The following is a 16,117-nucleotide window of genomic DNA, read 5'->3' on the forward strand; positions in this document are numbered from 1 at the left end:
CCTCTCAGAAAGAAATATCCTTTCCATCACCAACATTTCACTTGAACCCATCTTCAAAACTTTTTCCCCAACCATCCGAAGCCCACACCTCCTTCAAATTTTTCCACCAAAGAGAGCCCCTACTAATTTACCGTCCTCTCTCAAGCTTCTCCAACCATCATATTTAGAATCAAGAATCTCTTTCCACAAACCTCCCTTATCCGTACCCAACCTCCAAATTTACTTATCTAACAAAGCCAAGTTAAAAAATCTCGTTAAATATTTGTAGAAAAAACTACATTAAATATGAAAAATTATATTAATGAAATATGATAATTAAAATATTTAAAAGCATTATAAATTTTTAAGATTCGATTTTCAGAGATTTGATTGTGTACTGAAGTTTTAACGATTTTTTAGATAAATATTTTAATTTAACTTAATTATTGAAGATTTAACAATGCATTCGTCTAAATTGGATACGATTCTTATACATATACTAAATTCGTTGATGTACATTGTGACATCCGAGAAAAAGGTATGATTAGAATAATATTAGGATATAAAATAAACTAAGTGTATTTATAAGCTTGCTCTGTCGTTAATCCACAATATATATACGTTTAACTCTTAGTTCAAAAAATAGCAAATCCGTAGCTTTCAATATAGCACTTACAACGTAATACACACATAGAAAAAGAGAAGATGAGAGAAGGAGAGAAAGATCAAGGAAGACCATACTCTCACTCACCATACTCTTAGTGTAACACCTACCATATAAACTATTCATTTAATTATCTATTGATTAAATTAATTGAAAAACAACGTTAAGTGATTTTCTAACTAAAATAAATTTTATTTTTATTTTTTTTGTAAATGTTTAAGAACATATAAATATGTGTATATATGCATTAAGTTTTTAAAATAAATACAAGCAACAATAATCCATAATTACACAACAAATAAATACATGTAATCCATAATTACATAGCAAATAAATTCATCCAATAGTTGGTCTAGGTTTGGCTATTTTGTTTCAAAAGATAAAGCAAGATACACTGGTGGAAACTGTTTAGAATTTGAAATAAAATAAAATAATGGTGACCTATTTATAATTATTTTAAATTTTTTGTCATTAGATACTTTAAATTGAACATAAAATTCATAATATTTATGTGAGATGCATCACCTCAAATAAATACAGAGTTTTTTCATTGTGCCTAAGGCATCTAATGTAAAACTTTATTTAAACTTTGTTGAAATTACTATACACGAATGAACAATTCTTTTTTTTCTTCTTCTCTGCTAGTGGCAAGAGATTTCCGGAGGTGATCCTTCACCTAAGTATGATTTTATTGGATTTTGTTGAAATTACATAAGCATTCTGAATTCGTATGTAATATGTAATTACCTATTTATATTTTTTTATTAATGTTGGAAGCATTCTGCATTGAAACTCAAGTCCTTCCAGTGTTTAGGGGAAGAATTAACCACTAGACCAGACAAGTTCTTTGGTCATATTATCATTTTTATTATATTTATTATTATTAACATAATTTATACATATTAATATAATTATTATTATTAATAATAAAATAAATTATATTCATATTATTAATATTATTCATATAATTAATATTTATTAATATTATTCATATTATTAATATTTATTAATATTATTCATATTATTAATATTATTACTAATATTATTATTATTATTAATATTATTATTATAATTAAAATTATTATAAATATTATCATTAATATTATTATTGTAATTAAAATTATTCTAAATATTATTATTAATATTATTATAAATATTATTAATATTATTATTCATATTATTAACATTATTATAAATATTATTATTAATATTATTATAAATATTATTAATATTATTATAAATATTATTATGAATATTATTAATATTATATTCATATTATTAATATTATATTCATATTATTAATATTATATTCATATTATTAATATTAATATTAATATTAATATTGTTAATATTGTTAATATTTTTAATAATAATAAGTATAATAAAAATCATAATTATAGTAAAGCATTTGCTTGGTGTAGAGGTTAAATTTTCTTTGAGTTATCCGAAGGAACCTGGCTTGGAATCCCATTCATTGTACATTTTATATTTTGGTGCCAAAAGTTACATACGGAAAAATCCGTATGTAATGTTGATTTTACATACGGATTTTGATCCGTATGTAATATTCCGTATGTAATTCGCGTTTTTCTTGTAGTGTGATTTATTCTCAATTTTGTATTATTTTCAAGAATTTATGGAGAGTTGAAAGATATAAATATATTATGAATAAAGATTACACTTAGCCCAAGTCCAATTAGGTTAAATAGAAGGCATGAGGTCTTGGGGATCATTGGGAGAATAGTAGGAGATAGAAAACCCTAGAGGAGGCAGCTGTCAAGGAGAAACATCCTAGATTTTCTTTTCTTGCTTTCCATGCTTGTATTGGCCAACATGAATGGTTAATTTCACCCTTTGAGATTAGGAGTAATCTATTAAAACTCTTATATATTGAGGTGATATTTAAACATAATATTTTTCATTTGTTTGATTGGTATTATCATTTTATCCTTAACGCTTGTTTTATCATGACTTTCATCCTTAGATTTGATTGAAAAATACTTTTAAGCATCCGACCTAAATGATAATGCTTAACATATTTGAATGCTAGGAATATATTTGAAATGTTAATTGCTATCAACATCTGATCGAGTTTTTATAAATATGTGAGGAATCGATATTTAGGAAGAGACTATCTTAATAATTTTATATGTGAGGAATCAATATAAATGAATTTTATATGGACATCAATATCAATCAAAATTATAATATTATTATGTTTTTCAAAATTTGGAATGCGTTGATTAGTGAAATTTGGAAGCATAGGAACAACTGTTTATTTAAAGGTGGAGTGGTTGACCACATTGAGGTGTTCTCTCTGGCACAGATTAAGTTTGGTCCTGGATCTCTTCAAAGATACCGTCAGCTAATTTCTCATTATTTGATTGGTGTCTTGAACCTTTGGTTTGTATGCATTCAATTTAGTTTTGATATGAGGATTGATCCTCGTTATTCTTTGTTATTTTGATAGAGATGTGTTTGACTATAGGAGGTTTTGTTGGTTAATTTGTAGTTGGAAAGGTAATCTGTGAACATCTTCTTACTGTATAAGGGTTGGATCACCCCTAAAGTGGTCCTATTTAATTTCATTGCTATTTGCTGAAGAAAAAAAAATGTTTTTCAAAATACAAAGGAGTGAGAAAGACGAACTCTAATTGCAATTTTTTCAATTGACTCATACAAATTTTTACTTTGTTTTATTTAATTTTTGTTTTGCAAATTTACAATACAAACAAACTTTGAACAAACTTTTACATATTGTCTTATATTTAGTTAATATTATACTTGAGAATTTAACTGTTCCTTATGAGTTCGATATCTGACTTTAGGAACAAATTATTACTTCTCACTCAGTACACTTACCATAAAATAATCACCACTACTATGTTTTTTAGTATTGTTGTGCTGGATATGGACCTTTGTCTTCCCAAATTTAAAATTTATGAATGTGACCTCTAACAAATCCATATATATATATATATATATAATTTGTCTTGTCACTCATAAAAAAAATTAGTTGTAATAATTTGTATGGTTTATAAAGTCTAAATTCCAATCTTAAAAATCTTATAACATTCATTATTACACAAAAAATAATTAAAATATCTCAAATTTCAAATTTAAGTAATTAAATAACACATTTTAAAATTAAACAAAAATTATAATATCACACAAATTTAATCTCAATGATCTATTTTGACCCACAGTTCCTCCAATTTAATAGAATAAAAAGTCCATCACCACAAACAAGACACATGGACAGAACTAGTAAGCAAGATGGTCACCAACAAAACTACAATGACTCAGTTGTGACATAGCCAAAAAAAAAGAAAATAAAAAAACGCGTGTCACTATTTTAAACATCCATAATTATGTATGGCACTTACATCTGACATAAATATGGATGCCTACATCAAATACTAGAATGTCTAGCATAAATAAATTCAAAATATTTATAAAATATTATTATATATTTTTTATATCGTATTTATGGTAATCCAACGTGTAAATACTGACATAAATTACTGAATTTACATTAGAGATTAAAGTAAAATTAAAAAGAAGATTACAAATTATATAATAAAATTAAACCCATAAAAAATTAGTTAAACTTAATATAGTAACTCGTAGAATCAAAATGACCACTCAAATAATCTCATTATGTGGAAGGTTACATTAAACTGAGTCTGGAGAGAATATCCCATATTTCCTCTAAAATTTTCAAAAACTTTATTTATTTAAGGAAATACTATTTTATTTCAATAAATAAATTTACTGTAGCTTGTACATTCCAACTTAGAAATTGTGCATTCTTTCTCTTTCTTTAAAATTGATATATATTAAATTTTTTTTTTCATTTTCAACTTATTATTAGAAAAGATAACTAACATAAAAATTACCCTTATTCTTATTTTTTTCTTCAACTTGAGCCAAGCCCACTACTTCCTAAACATTACATTTATTTATTTCAATTTAATAAACAATATATACTAAATGGATTAATTTTATTAAGTAAATAAATGATGAAATAATTACTTGTCATACGAAATTCTGATCTCTTTTCGACATACAAAGGCCGAACCATGATAGTCCAAATATTTTCTTTTCATTTTTATTCAAATAAACTTCACATTAGGTTAATGTCACAGTTCGTAAATATTTTTGTGTGGCCAAATAAATTTTTCAAATGTAATTTTTTATTGAAATTTTGACTTCAAAATCCTTATTGGGCTGAGAGCCTCACACTAGAATGGGTGTCCAAAAATCGTTTGCACCCTTCATAATTCAATAGCCATAAAATCATGCCATTTAAATTTATTTGGTCATCCATTGACTGAAACAAAAATAAAATTTATCCATTTTATCCCATTCTCTTAGTGGTTATAGGTGTCAAAACTTTAATTTACAACAGCTCATTAATAAAGTTTGATCCAAATATAATAGGCAAAATTTAAAGAGTTAAAATCAATATTTAAGCTAAAATGACATACTAAATGATAAATATGACATGATAAGTACCCAAAATAAAATGATTTTTTAAAGTACATTAAATAACATAAAACAAACAAAGTGATTAAAAAGATTTAAACGGGATATAAAAATAAACAATAATTAGCAATAATTAAGAATTAAATCAACAACTTTAAATAAAATTGAGAACTCCATATAGATAAGGAACAACATAAGTAAAGAGTAATTATAAAGTAAATTATAAGAGAACGTGTGTTAACTTGATCACACTGTTTTCTAATTACTATTTAAACTTTGATAATTTATGCATTTTCATGTGTTTTAGTAATGGAAGTTTAGAAGAATTTGAGATTGTATGCGTCATTGGATTTTCCGTAAATTTCTTCCTACGAATAGTTGTTATTGTTTTGCTATTTTCATTATATTGGACTTATGCAATTTTTATTTTAATAATATTATGTGCATGTTGATGTTGAATTGTATATAATTGTTATACAATGTGATTATTTTGTTCTGCAGATGTTTATTTAATGCTGACATACGATGTCATTATTTTGTTATGCAAATTATTAATATTATTACTATAATTATTATCTTAATTATTTTCAATATTATTATTATTGTAATTATTATAATTATCATTATTATTGTATTCATTATTATTATCACATCAATTATTATTATTGTACTTATTGTCATAATTTATTATTATTATTACAAATTATTAAATTAATTTCTATTTTAATATATATTAATATAAAATAAAATTATTAGAATTAATATTATAATAAAATATTACTACTAATAATAAAATTATTATTATAATAATTTTAATATTATCATTATTATTAATTAATTAAATTATTAAATTAATATTTTTATTTTATTATATATCCATATAAAATAAAATTATTAGTATTATTTAAAAAAATATTATTAAATTTAAGAAAAATAGGAATATTATGTTATTTTTATTATTATTCTGAACATTTTTATTATTAACCTTGTTATTATTATAGTATTATTACCATCTTAATTAATATAATAATAATAATAGTTATTATTATTACTAGCGAGAACACAGGCACTGACTGCCTGTATCCGCATTTTTTATTTCTGTTTCTTTAGTATTTTTTTTTTATTTTTCAAAAACAATTTCTCTTACTAATATTAAAATGAGAAGTTAAAGAGTATACAGTTAAAAGAGTAGTGTGTATCCGCATTTTTTATTTCTCTTTCTTTAGTATTTTTTTATTTTTCAAAAACAATTTCTCTTAATAACATTAAAATGAGAAGTTAAAGAGTATACCGTTAAAGAGTAGGTTAATAAATTAGTGGAAAACGGTAATTAAAAGTTACATTATGGTAAAGAGAATGAATGAATTTTCAAAATTTAAAATTCAAAATTACTATTTGAATTCAAAACCGTCTCTCAAGATAGAAAATAATTAAATAGAATTTGAGTTTCATATTTTTTATAATTTTTAATATTTTATTAATTATGGGTAAAAATATATGTATTTGATAATAGTTAAAATTTATTTAAAACTTCAAACTCAACTGAAAAATAATTAAATAGAATTTGAGTTTCATATTTTTTTTAATAATTTTTAATATTTGATCAATTATAGGAATTAAACCAATATTTTTCATTAGGTCTATAAACAACCAATAATATATGACAATCATTACAATACATATGACAGTCACAAACTTCAATTATAATTTCATGAAACAAATGTCAAATTAGGGTTTCAGAAAGATTAATCAAAGAAATGAAAGTATGATTTTACATGAAAGTGAGAAGGAAAGAGAAAAGAAAGTGGGAAGTATGGTAAAAAAAAAGAATGTGTTATGTGTAGTGGAGAGAGAAAGTGAGAAGTAAGTACCTATATAGGAGAGAGAAAGTGGGAAGTAGGTACCTACTCCAGTTAAATAATAACAAATAAAATAAAATTTAAAATTTAAAATTATTTTATTAATTTTTAAAATTATAAAATGTCCAAATAACCAAAATAAATTAATACAATAAATTATTAAGTAAAGATAAAATGGAAAAAAAAAATTAAGAGCAGTTAAGAGGAGAATAAGAAATGACATAATGACCATAATACAATAATAAAATTAAATATTAATATAAGGATAAAATAGGAAAAAAAATTAAGAACAGTTAAGTTAAGAGGGGAATCCCCTTTATATATAGGTATAGATATTATAACTATTGATAATAATGAATATTGATTGATGTCAAATTATCGAAAGATAGTTATTAATATCAAATTAGTTACAAATATTACATATAAAATTTTGTTTTGCATATTTGTCGATAAAATTAAATTAAACTACTAACGAATACTTATTTATTGATAATTTTTTATCAATAAATTGTAGTTAATGCACATACACTATTTTAGAAAAAAATAATTAGTTATTATATTGATTATATTAGATACTATTTTAGAGATTAAAATAATTATTGATATCTAAGATAGTTTTATTATTGATAAATAATTATTAAATTTATATTTAATTAGATATCAAAATTTTAACAACTAATTAATTATATTCTAAGTGTTAAATGTTTTTATTTATTTATTCATGTATCGGTTGTGAATTTTGTTTTACTAAAGTATAGATTGAATGCATGAGACAAATATTTATTCTTGTGATCTTAATTTTATTAAGTGATCTAAGTATTTAAAATCATGTTTAGTGAGTCTAGTCCAAATAAGTAATGTTTAATGAGCCTAATGTTCACGATGAATAAATAGTAAAGTATTTATCTATGTATAAAGGCTAATGGAATGGAATCTACGTGACTCAAGTAATATGTGACATATCATTGTTACATCATCAATGAGTAAAAAAAAAAGATTCTTCATCTTGTTCCTATCTACTGGTTTTGTGAAATTAAGTACATTCAACCATGTTGAATAAGAGATACTTAATTTAAATAACAGTTGATATTATATATCTTTTTCCAAGAGTTTTATCTGGTATTTTCTCCAGACACAAAATTTTAAGAACGACCCTTTTCCCACTACAAGTGGAATAGTGGTGAGTGGATTGAATATATATATATAATTAATGAGCAATCAACTTAGTATGTGGTGCATTATGAGCGAGGCTTTTGGTCATGCCGCCATTATATATATATATCCTGTTTTCTAATAGAAAAAAAACACAAGATGACCTTTGCTTCATTTGTGTAAATCAATAGATAAAATTCTTTACTTTAACTGTTAACTGTTAACTGCTATAACGGATTCTGAATGATTGTTCTTTTGAAATTTTCACAAAAAAAATTGCTCCAATTAGTTCCATTAGGGTAAATGCACCGACCGAAACCGAAAGTAAAGATAAGCATCAAAGCTTTATACTGCAAATGCTATCGACAGAATAACTATTCATCTCAAAATTTGTTGGAAGAAGGTATATATCCTAGACTATCAAAAGGCTACATTCGTGTAAATAAAATCAAATTTAAATAATGTCTAGGATGAAGAAAGGGATATATATTCGGGATATGCTAAGATATCAAATTTCAATAATTTACCACGGATTTGCAAATTCACCAGTTGGAATTTTAAAAAACAATTATTTTTTATGAAAGTTTAAATCGAAGGTTCCTATCTAGAAGGTCCAAAGATGGTGCCTACAAGAGCATAGGTACTTTCTTGCAGAGTGCAGATAACAAGGATTGCTTGAAGACTTGGTTGGTGAAGAAATACAAGATGTGGAGTGCAGCTGCAAAAGAATTTTATGTATATAAGATAAGGGACTTTTTTATATGATGTTTATATTGATTAAATATGTTTTGGTATTTTTTTCTAAGTACATATAAGAAAGGTAAAGTATGGGAAAAGAATATCCAATATAACCACTCTATTATTTATGTTATTTTCATTTTTTATTTTGGTCTATTTTTTGGGAGGATTCATTAGAATGTGTACATAGTTCTCTTCTAGTACTATATGTAAATCTAGTATTTAGAGCCAGGTGTAGAAAGGGTGTTTGGTTAATCCAATTGGTTATTCATATGGAGATATGTTGATGAAGTATGTAAGGTTGTTACGAAGGATTCTTGAAATGTTCTTTTTAATTGATTTAATTTTTTGACCATAATTTTTTTATTTGAAATATGTGTCTTCTTGCTTCAATATAATCATGTTTTAGTAAAAAATAATTTTAATTTTTTTTATCATTTTTTTTCATTCTTTCTTTCATCGGGTTTGTTTGAGTATGTCCAAAGAGTCGAGGTCAATGACACTTTAAATATATTTTATTTCCTTAATCCTCTGATATGCTTTCTAAGACAAAAAAGGTGACGGAACTTTGAACTCCAAATCGAATAATATCTTAAATGGGATAATTGACCCTAGATAATATCATTTGAATGGACTTGAGATCGAAACATTAACATTGTATTTAATATCAAAAGGTCTTCCAAAGACGATTCATCTCTTTTTGACATCAAACTATACATATCACGTAAATGAGAGTAACCTTTTTGGCCCAGTAAGTAAAATGACTAAATCAACTTAAATAACACGACTATCTTTAACACGTATTTAATCTTAAATTAATTTCTTTTTTCATCTTAAACATGGTTTTGTTATCAGCATAAGATCTAACCTAAATATATGTAGGCGAAAGATGAACTTTTTGAATTTGAATGTATCTCACATATAATTCAGGAGAGTCATAACTAAATTATTGGCTGTCATATGACTCCTGATCCCTTGTCCCCTCTAAAGAAAAAAAAAAAAAACAGATGAAGCTAGATTTGAACCTTAATTTTAAAGAGTGATAATATGTAAAAAAAATTGCAATAATATATGAAAATATTTAATGAACAGGTCTGTCATTCATTCTTAGATAGATGATTATACTGATAATTAAGTATTTATAAAGAATTATTCCATCTAATAAAGAACGGTCACTTGTTTCCTTTCTCTAATTAATACCACAGAAGCACCAATTCACAACTGTATTAGTGGCCACGCACTGCACAATGTGATATTTTTGTTCACAAGAATCATGTCCAACTATTCTTGAGTCTTAGTGAAGAGAAATCTTTCGGTGCTTTTGTGGATGCTTGTCACATCTTTTCATTGTTTCATCTCCAGGGAAAATTCTAAAGAATTAGGTCAAATGTTCCTCTTCATATTGTGATATTCCCCTCACAACCCCACTATTTTCTTCAATTATAAATTACCCTTTCCCTATTCTTTTCCTTTTTTTTCTTAGCGTTGGTTTTTTGTATCCAAAAAGTACGTTAGAGGTCATTCACCAATCTCATTAATTGGTATTTCTTCTAGGTTTAACTTCAATTTCACTTTAGATGAACACAAAAAGCGAAAGGATAATCTAAAAACACATGCATAAAAGAAGGAAAGCAAGGAGATAATTAATTAGGCTACTAAGAAAAGACGAAAGAGAAAATATTGAAAAAGTTGTTAAAATGAAAATGGTATTATGGAAAAACGTTATTTGCTTTGATGGAAAAAAAAAAGAGATTGAATAGCCTGGAAATGACATGTAACTATATTAAGAAATAATAATAAAGAGAATACAGCAATAAAATATATACAAAATTGGAAATTGGCAATAATTATGAGGTTGAAAATAAATATTCTTGAAAGTAGCATGAACAACTCTGAATACTATAAACTAAGAGTTAACTATAATTAAAACCTACCAGTGGTATAATTTTTTTCCAGGAATTTAATTAGGCGCCTTAAATTTCTATGTTATTATTAGATAGTTTTCCACCTTACATTTATATTTTTAATTAATTAGTATGTAATATATAGTTGAATTTTTTTAATATTAGTTTAAAAAAGTTAATAATAGTTAATTAATTAGAGATTAGGGGTATTGTAATTGTTTGGGAACATGGGTCCCATAATTCATATAATAATTTCTGGTCAGAAGTAGGCTAGGGACATTTGCTAGGCCATCTTAATAATCAACTACAGTTAGGAAAGCAACCAAGCATAGCAATATTATTCCCTCTTCCAACTTCTTATTTAAAACCTTCAATCCACTCCTTATTGAAGCCAAGAAGCTAAGTGCATAAAGACATTAATAATGTCCAACATCCACACTGCAACCAAAAGCATGAAAAAGTTGTCGAGTTATTTGCATTCCCTATCCCAAACCCCTCACAGGCTCAGAAAAAGAATGCTAGCCACATGGACCCCAGACCAGGAATTCAACCAAGTGAGGCACAGATCTGGGGCTGACATGAAGAGGAAGCTCAACTGGTATGATCTGGTTGCTCTTGGTGTTGGAGGAATGCTTGGTGTTGGTGTCTTTGTCACAACTGGCTCCGTTGCCCTTCACCACTCTGGTCCTTCAGTCTTCATTTCCTATATCATAGCAGGAATTTCAGCCCTTCTCTCCTCCTTGTGTTACACTGAATTTGCTGTACAACTCCCAGTTGCAGGAGGAGCTTTCAGTTATTTGAGATTAACATTTGGTACAAAACCTTTTCTTCCCTATGCATATGTTCCATTGTGATTTTGTTTAAGTATATATACCTTTGAAGTCGTTTACCTATTCATTATGTGTTATGTGTCTAGGGGAATTCTCGGGATATTTTGCTGGGGCAAATATACTACTGGAGTATGTGTTCTCAAATGCTGCCGTAGCAAGGAGCTTTACAGAATATTTGAGCGTTGCGTTTGGAGAAAATGATCCAAATGTGTGGAGAGTGGAAGTCCATGGCTTGCCCAAGGATTATAACATGTTGGATTTTCCAGCTGTGGCTGTCATTCTTATTCTCACTCTCTTTTTGTGTCATAGGTTTGATTGATTTCTCATATTTCTTTTCCTTTTTCTCCTGCTTCCAACATGTTTGTTCTTGTTGTGATGCTATCTGTTTAGTCATCCATCCATGTTTCAATGGATAAACATTTCAATATGTTATCCTGTTATGTGACAACTAACAAACTACTTTATTACCTATTTTACTTTTTTTAATCATAATGTTGAACCATTAATTATTTACACTTTTTTAAAATGTTCGTCCAGGTTCAGTGGATTTTTGAAAATGCTTTGTTGTATCCTTCTTTTTTATATTGTTATATTTTGGTTCATTGCAGTACAAAGGAAAGCTCCGTGTTGAACCTCATCATGACAGCCTTCCATGTGATTTTCTTTGGATTCATTATAATCGCTGGTTATTGCAATGGAAGTGCCAAAAACTTGGTTAATCCAAAAGGTATAGCCCCTTTTGGTGTTAGAGGTGTTCTTGATGGAGCAGCAATAGTCTACTTCAGTTATATAGGCTATGACTCCGCTTCAACCATGGCTGAGGAGGTCAAAGACCCTTTTAAGAGCCTACCCATTGGAATTGTGGGTTCAGTTCTTACAACCACTTTGCTCTATTGCTTAATGTCTCTGTCTTTGTGCATGATGGTTCCATACAACAAGGTCAGTACAGTATATCAAACAATAAGTGTGATAGTGTCATGTATATGAAGCCTCTCAACTCCTTGTTTTCTGATAATATATAGGTTTGAATAAATTGACCTTAACTTTAGTCATGGTATTATATAATATAATATATGTTGTGTTAGTGATAAAGCTAATTGCTGGTGTAATATAGATATCCGAGAAAGCATCATTTTCAATAGCTTTTCTCAGAATTGGCTGGAGTTGGGCGAGCAATCTAGTAGGGGCAGGTGCAAGTTTGGGCATAGTGGCTTCTCTCTTGGTTGCCATGCTAGGCCAAGCAAGATACCTTTGTGTTATTGGAAGGGCAAGGTTGGTTCCATCTTGGTTAGCCAAAGTACACCCTTCAACAGGCACACCATTGAATGCGACGGTCTTTTTGGGTAAGCAAATTGCCTCTGTCTTAATATTAATTAACAAAAAGAAAGAAGCTCTAGCCATTATATATATTACAGATTCGGCATTGGAACATTTGTCTTTTTTCTCTAGAAGAATCATACACATTTCAACGTCCACTTTTCTTATAAATGTTATTGTACTCACACACCTGAGGATACGGAAACTGATAATCACTTTTCATTGTCATGCATATAATGAGTAGTGATACAGTAAATGACTGATCAGTATGCTGCAACAAAATATAGTTGTAATTTTTAGTTAATAACTGTATCTTGATTAAGGCATTTCTTTAATGAACACTCTTGTTTTAGTTTTGGTTTAAACAAATAACCTTATACTCAACCATTTTTTATTAGCATAAGTACTTTGATGTCTTTTCACGGGTCTTAATATGCTATATTTGTGTTTGTCTGAAGTTCAAGTTAGTTTTTTTTTTTAAATATCTACACTATTTATTTTTAACTACTGACAGTTTTTTTATTAAATAGTCTGCGTTTAGTATCAAACTTCTTGTGTGTGCTTTTATTTTTTATCTCCACCTTCGTTGACTAATCGACATGATTCTCTCTCTTTCACAATGTATAAACTTTTTTTTTTCTCAGCCACAATGTATAAACTTTAATTTCAAGGCTTTTTTTTATCAAAATAATTTATTTAAATTCAATCTATAGAACATTATCTTTGTCTTTTCTCCCTATATTGTCTTAGAAAAGAAGGGTTTATGTATTCAGTTGTCAATAACTTTATTCCACGGCAAAATATATACATATGTATGCATATATATTATTTTGAAAATTATGTCGTAACAGAAAAAATATTTAAGTGACTATGAGAAATCAAAATAATTGATGATTAATAGTAATTGAGTACTAATTATTTATCATTTTATTAATGCCATATATCTTTATATAATTAGTTAATATTGGAAATTATAGATAATAACTTAACGTGTGTATCACGAGCATACGAATACCAACTAATAGATGTATTGGTGAATGTTTAATGACATACAATGTTTTATATGTCCTAAGTCATAAGATTTTATGTATAGATTTAAGAAAAAGTCTTGTAAAATTTTATCAATGGGAATTAAGTAGAAACTTCCATCTCATTTTCTGAAATAAAATTCTGAATGTACTTTTAAAAACGTCTTTTTCCCAAAAGGTAAAATACAGTAGTTTTTTTTTTAAACTGTCAAAAGATTCCAAAATAGTACATAAAATTCTGATAAAACAATTGACTTTTTCCCAAAACAATTATAAAGCCAAAGATATACATGTCATAAGTACATCCATTATTCACATGGAAAAAAAAAACTTCCACACTATTTAATTTCTTCATTATAGCTCTCTAGTTTTATTAGTCTCGACTTTCAAGTTAAACTACATATATGAGTTTTTTATAGCTTTATTTGATGTATAACTACTTTTAATAATTACTGAATTAAGAACTATGTTCACTATGTTTTATGTTTTAATATCAGTTTTGTGAATGAATAGTAAACTCAACAAGTGGATAACTTTAGTTAAAGAGCTTGGGTAGATCTTCACTTATGAATACCATTCCATGAAAACAATATAATAACTAAGAAAAGATGTATAAGAGGAGATTAAAGAAAGAAAAAAGATGAAGGGAAATGCAAAGGATACCTTGAAGAAATACGTAGATATTTATTTACTTAATTTGTTCTTGGTGCAGGAATTTGCACAGCATGTATTGCACTGTTCACGGAGCTTGACATTATAATTGAGTTGATAAGCATCGGCACGCTGTTGGTGTTCTACATGGTAGCCAATGCTCTTATATACCATCGATATGTAATCACTGGACAAACTCCATCTTCGCACACTCTTTTGTTCCTTTTTCTCCTTTCCCTAAGTGCACTATGCTTCTCCATTGCGTGGAAATTCAAGCAGCAATGGTGGGGTCTTGTACTTTTTGGTGGGTTTATGATCGCCATCACTGCCTTCTATCAACACGTGGTGCTTAATGCTACCACTGCCCAACATGCTCAACAGCAACATTGGTCCGTGCCATTCATGCCATGGCCACCCTCCTTGTCCATCTTTCTTAACGTTTTCCTCATAACCACGCTCAAAACCCTCTCTTTCCAACGCTTTGCCATATGGGCATGTCTCATCACCATCTTCTATGTGCTCTATGGCGTTCACAACACTTATGAGGCAGAGGAGATTGAGATGGGTGGTATAAGTGTTGTTGGTGATGAAGTGAATTCAGGTGCACACAACTTGCAAAGCAAGGTGGAAATTCAAGTGCATTAGTTGAAGCAAGCAATGCAATTGGGCAGAATTAATAAGAAAAAAATTGGTTGTTGTTATGTAGATACATTTGTGGGAAAGAAACAGAAGGGATATTCTGAAAGAATGTTGCATTGGTGATAGAAACTCTTGAAGCAACAATGATTCTTTAGTAGTGGGAAACATTGAATTGAGTTGAAGTCCAATCCTGGCGCAATCTGCAGTCTTTTGAATAGTACTGAAATAACTTGTATCGTTGTGTCATTTCGGTAGCACGTCAAAAGTGAAATGGTGGGTCAAAATCAGGTGAGAGTGGGTTTAGTTTAGCAATCTCTTCAGTATCTTGGGAAAAGATGGGTTGAATTAAGGACCAAGCTAGCTAGCCACCCTATCAGATCCCTGGGGCATATAAAAGTGTATATATCACCCTTCTATTCCTCGTTTCAATTATTATTCTAGTTGTTGTATCTCCACTCACTCACTCTCATTTCACTTTTTTTTCCCACTTTTTTCTTCTCCCGGAACATTACTATCATCACTACGCCTTAATTTCTTCACCGTATTCTCCATACCTACAAAACCATCGGATGTATAGTACTCACAAATAACAAAGGAAAATTTATAATAATGAGTAGCGTAATATAATAAAGGAAAATATTGTTTGACAACTTTATAATTATATATTTTTTTATGTGAAGAATTTAGAAATAAATATATAATAAAAAAAAAATATAATTAAATAATATGAAAAATATTAAATTAATAATATCTAAAGTTATAATATGATTATATAAAAAATGGGAATTGTGATTGCCTACAATAAATTGGGTACTGTATAAAATCTTCATACTTACATGAGGTGACCTTAAAGTATTTAAGTTAAAAG

The 16,117-nt window shown here is 27.5% G+C and overlaps 1 protein-coding gene across 1 annotated transcript; it reads left to right on the plus strand.

Moving 5' to 3' along the window:
* The first annotated feature begins 11,143 nt into the window (after positions 1-11,143).
* LOC137808131 (cationic amino acid transporter 6, chloroplastic) lies at positions 11,144-15,704 on the plus strand. The gene is made up of 5 exons (XM_068609087.2): positions 11,144-11,597; positions 11,701-11,923; positions 12,223-12,553; positions 12,729-12,957; positions 14,672-15,704. Exons 1-5 carry the CDS (start codon positions 11,207-11,209, stop codon positions 15,253-15,255), a joined length of 1,758 nt encoding a protein of 585 aa, XP_068465188.1. The 5' UTR covers positions 11,144-11,206; the 3' UTR covers positions 15,256-15,704.
* Positions 15,705-16,117: the final 413 nt, after the last annotated feature.

The sequence above is a fragment of the Phaseolus vulgaris genome, chromosome 3 (assembly GCF_051622355.1).
Source record: "Phaseolus vulgaris cultivar YP4 chromosome 3, ASM5162235v1, whole genome shotgun sequence".
Taxonomy (NCBI): domain Eukaryota; kingdom Viridiplantae; phylum Streptophyta; class Magnoliopsida; order Fabales; family Fabaceae; genus Phaseolus; species Phaseolus vulgaris.

Coding starts and splice junctions, on each gene's coding strand:
- LOC137808131 (XM_068609087.2), top strand. CDS start 11,207: ATGTCCAACATCCACACTGCAACCAAAAGCATGAAAAAGTTGTCGAGT. Junction 12,554..12,728: donor TGATGGTTCCATACAACAAG/GTCAGTACAGTA, acceptor GGTGTAATATAG/ATATCCGAGAAAGCATCATT. Junction 12,958..14,671: donor GAATGCGACGGTCTTTTTGG/GTAAGCAAATTG, acceptor TTCTTGGTGCAG/GAATTTGCACAGCATGTATT.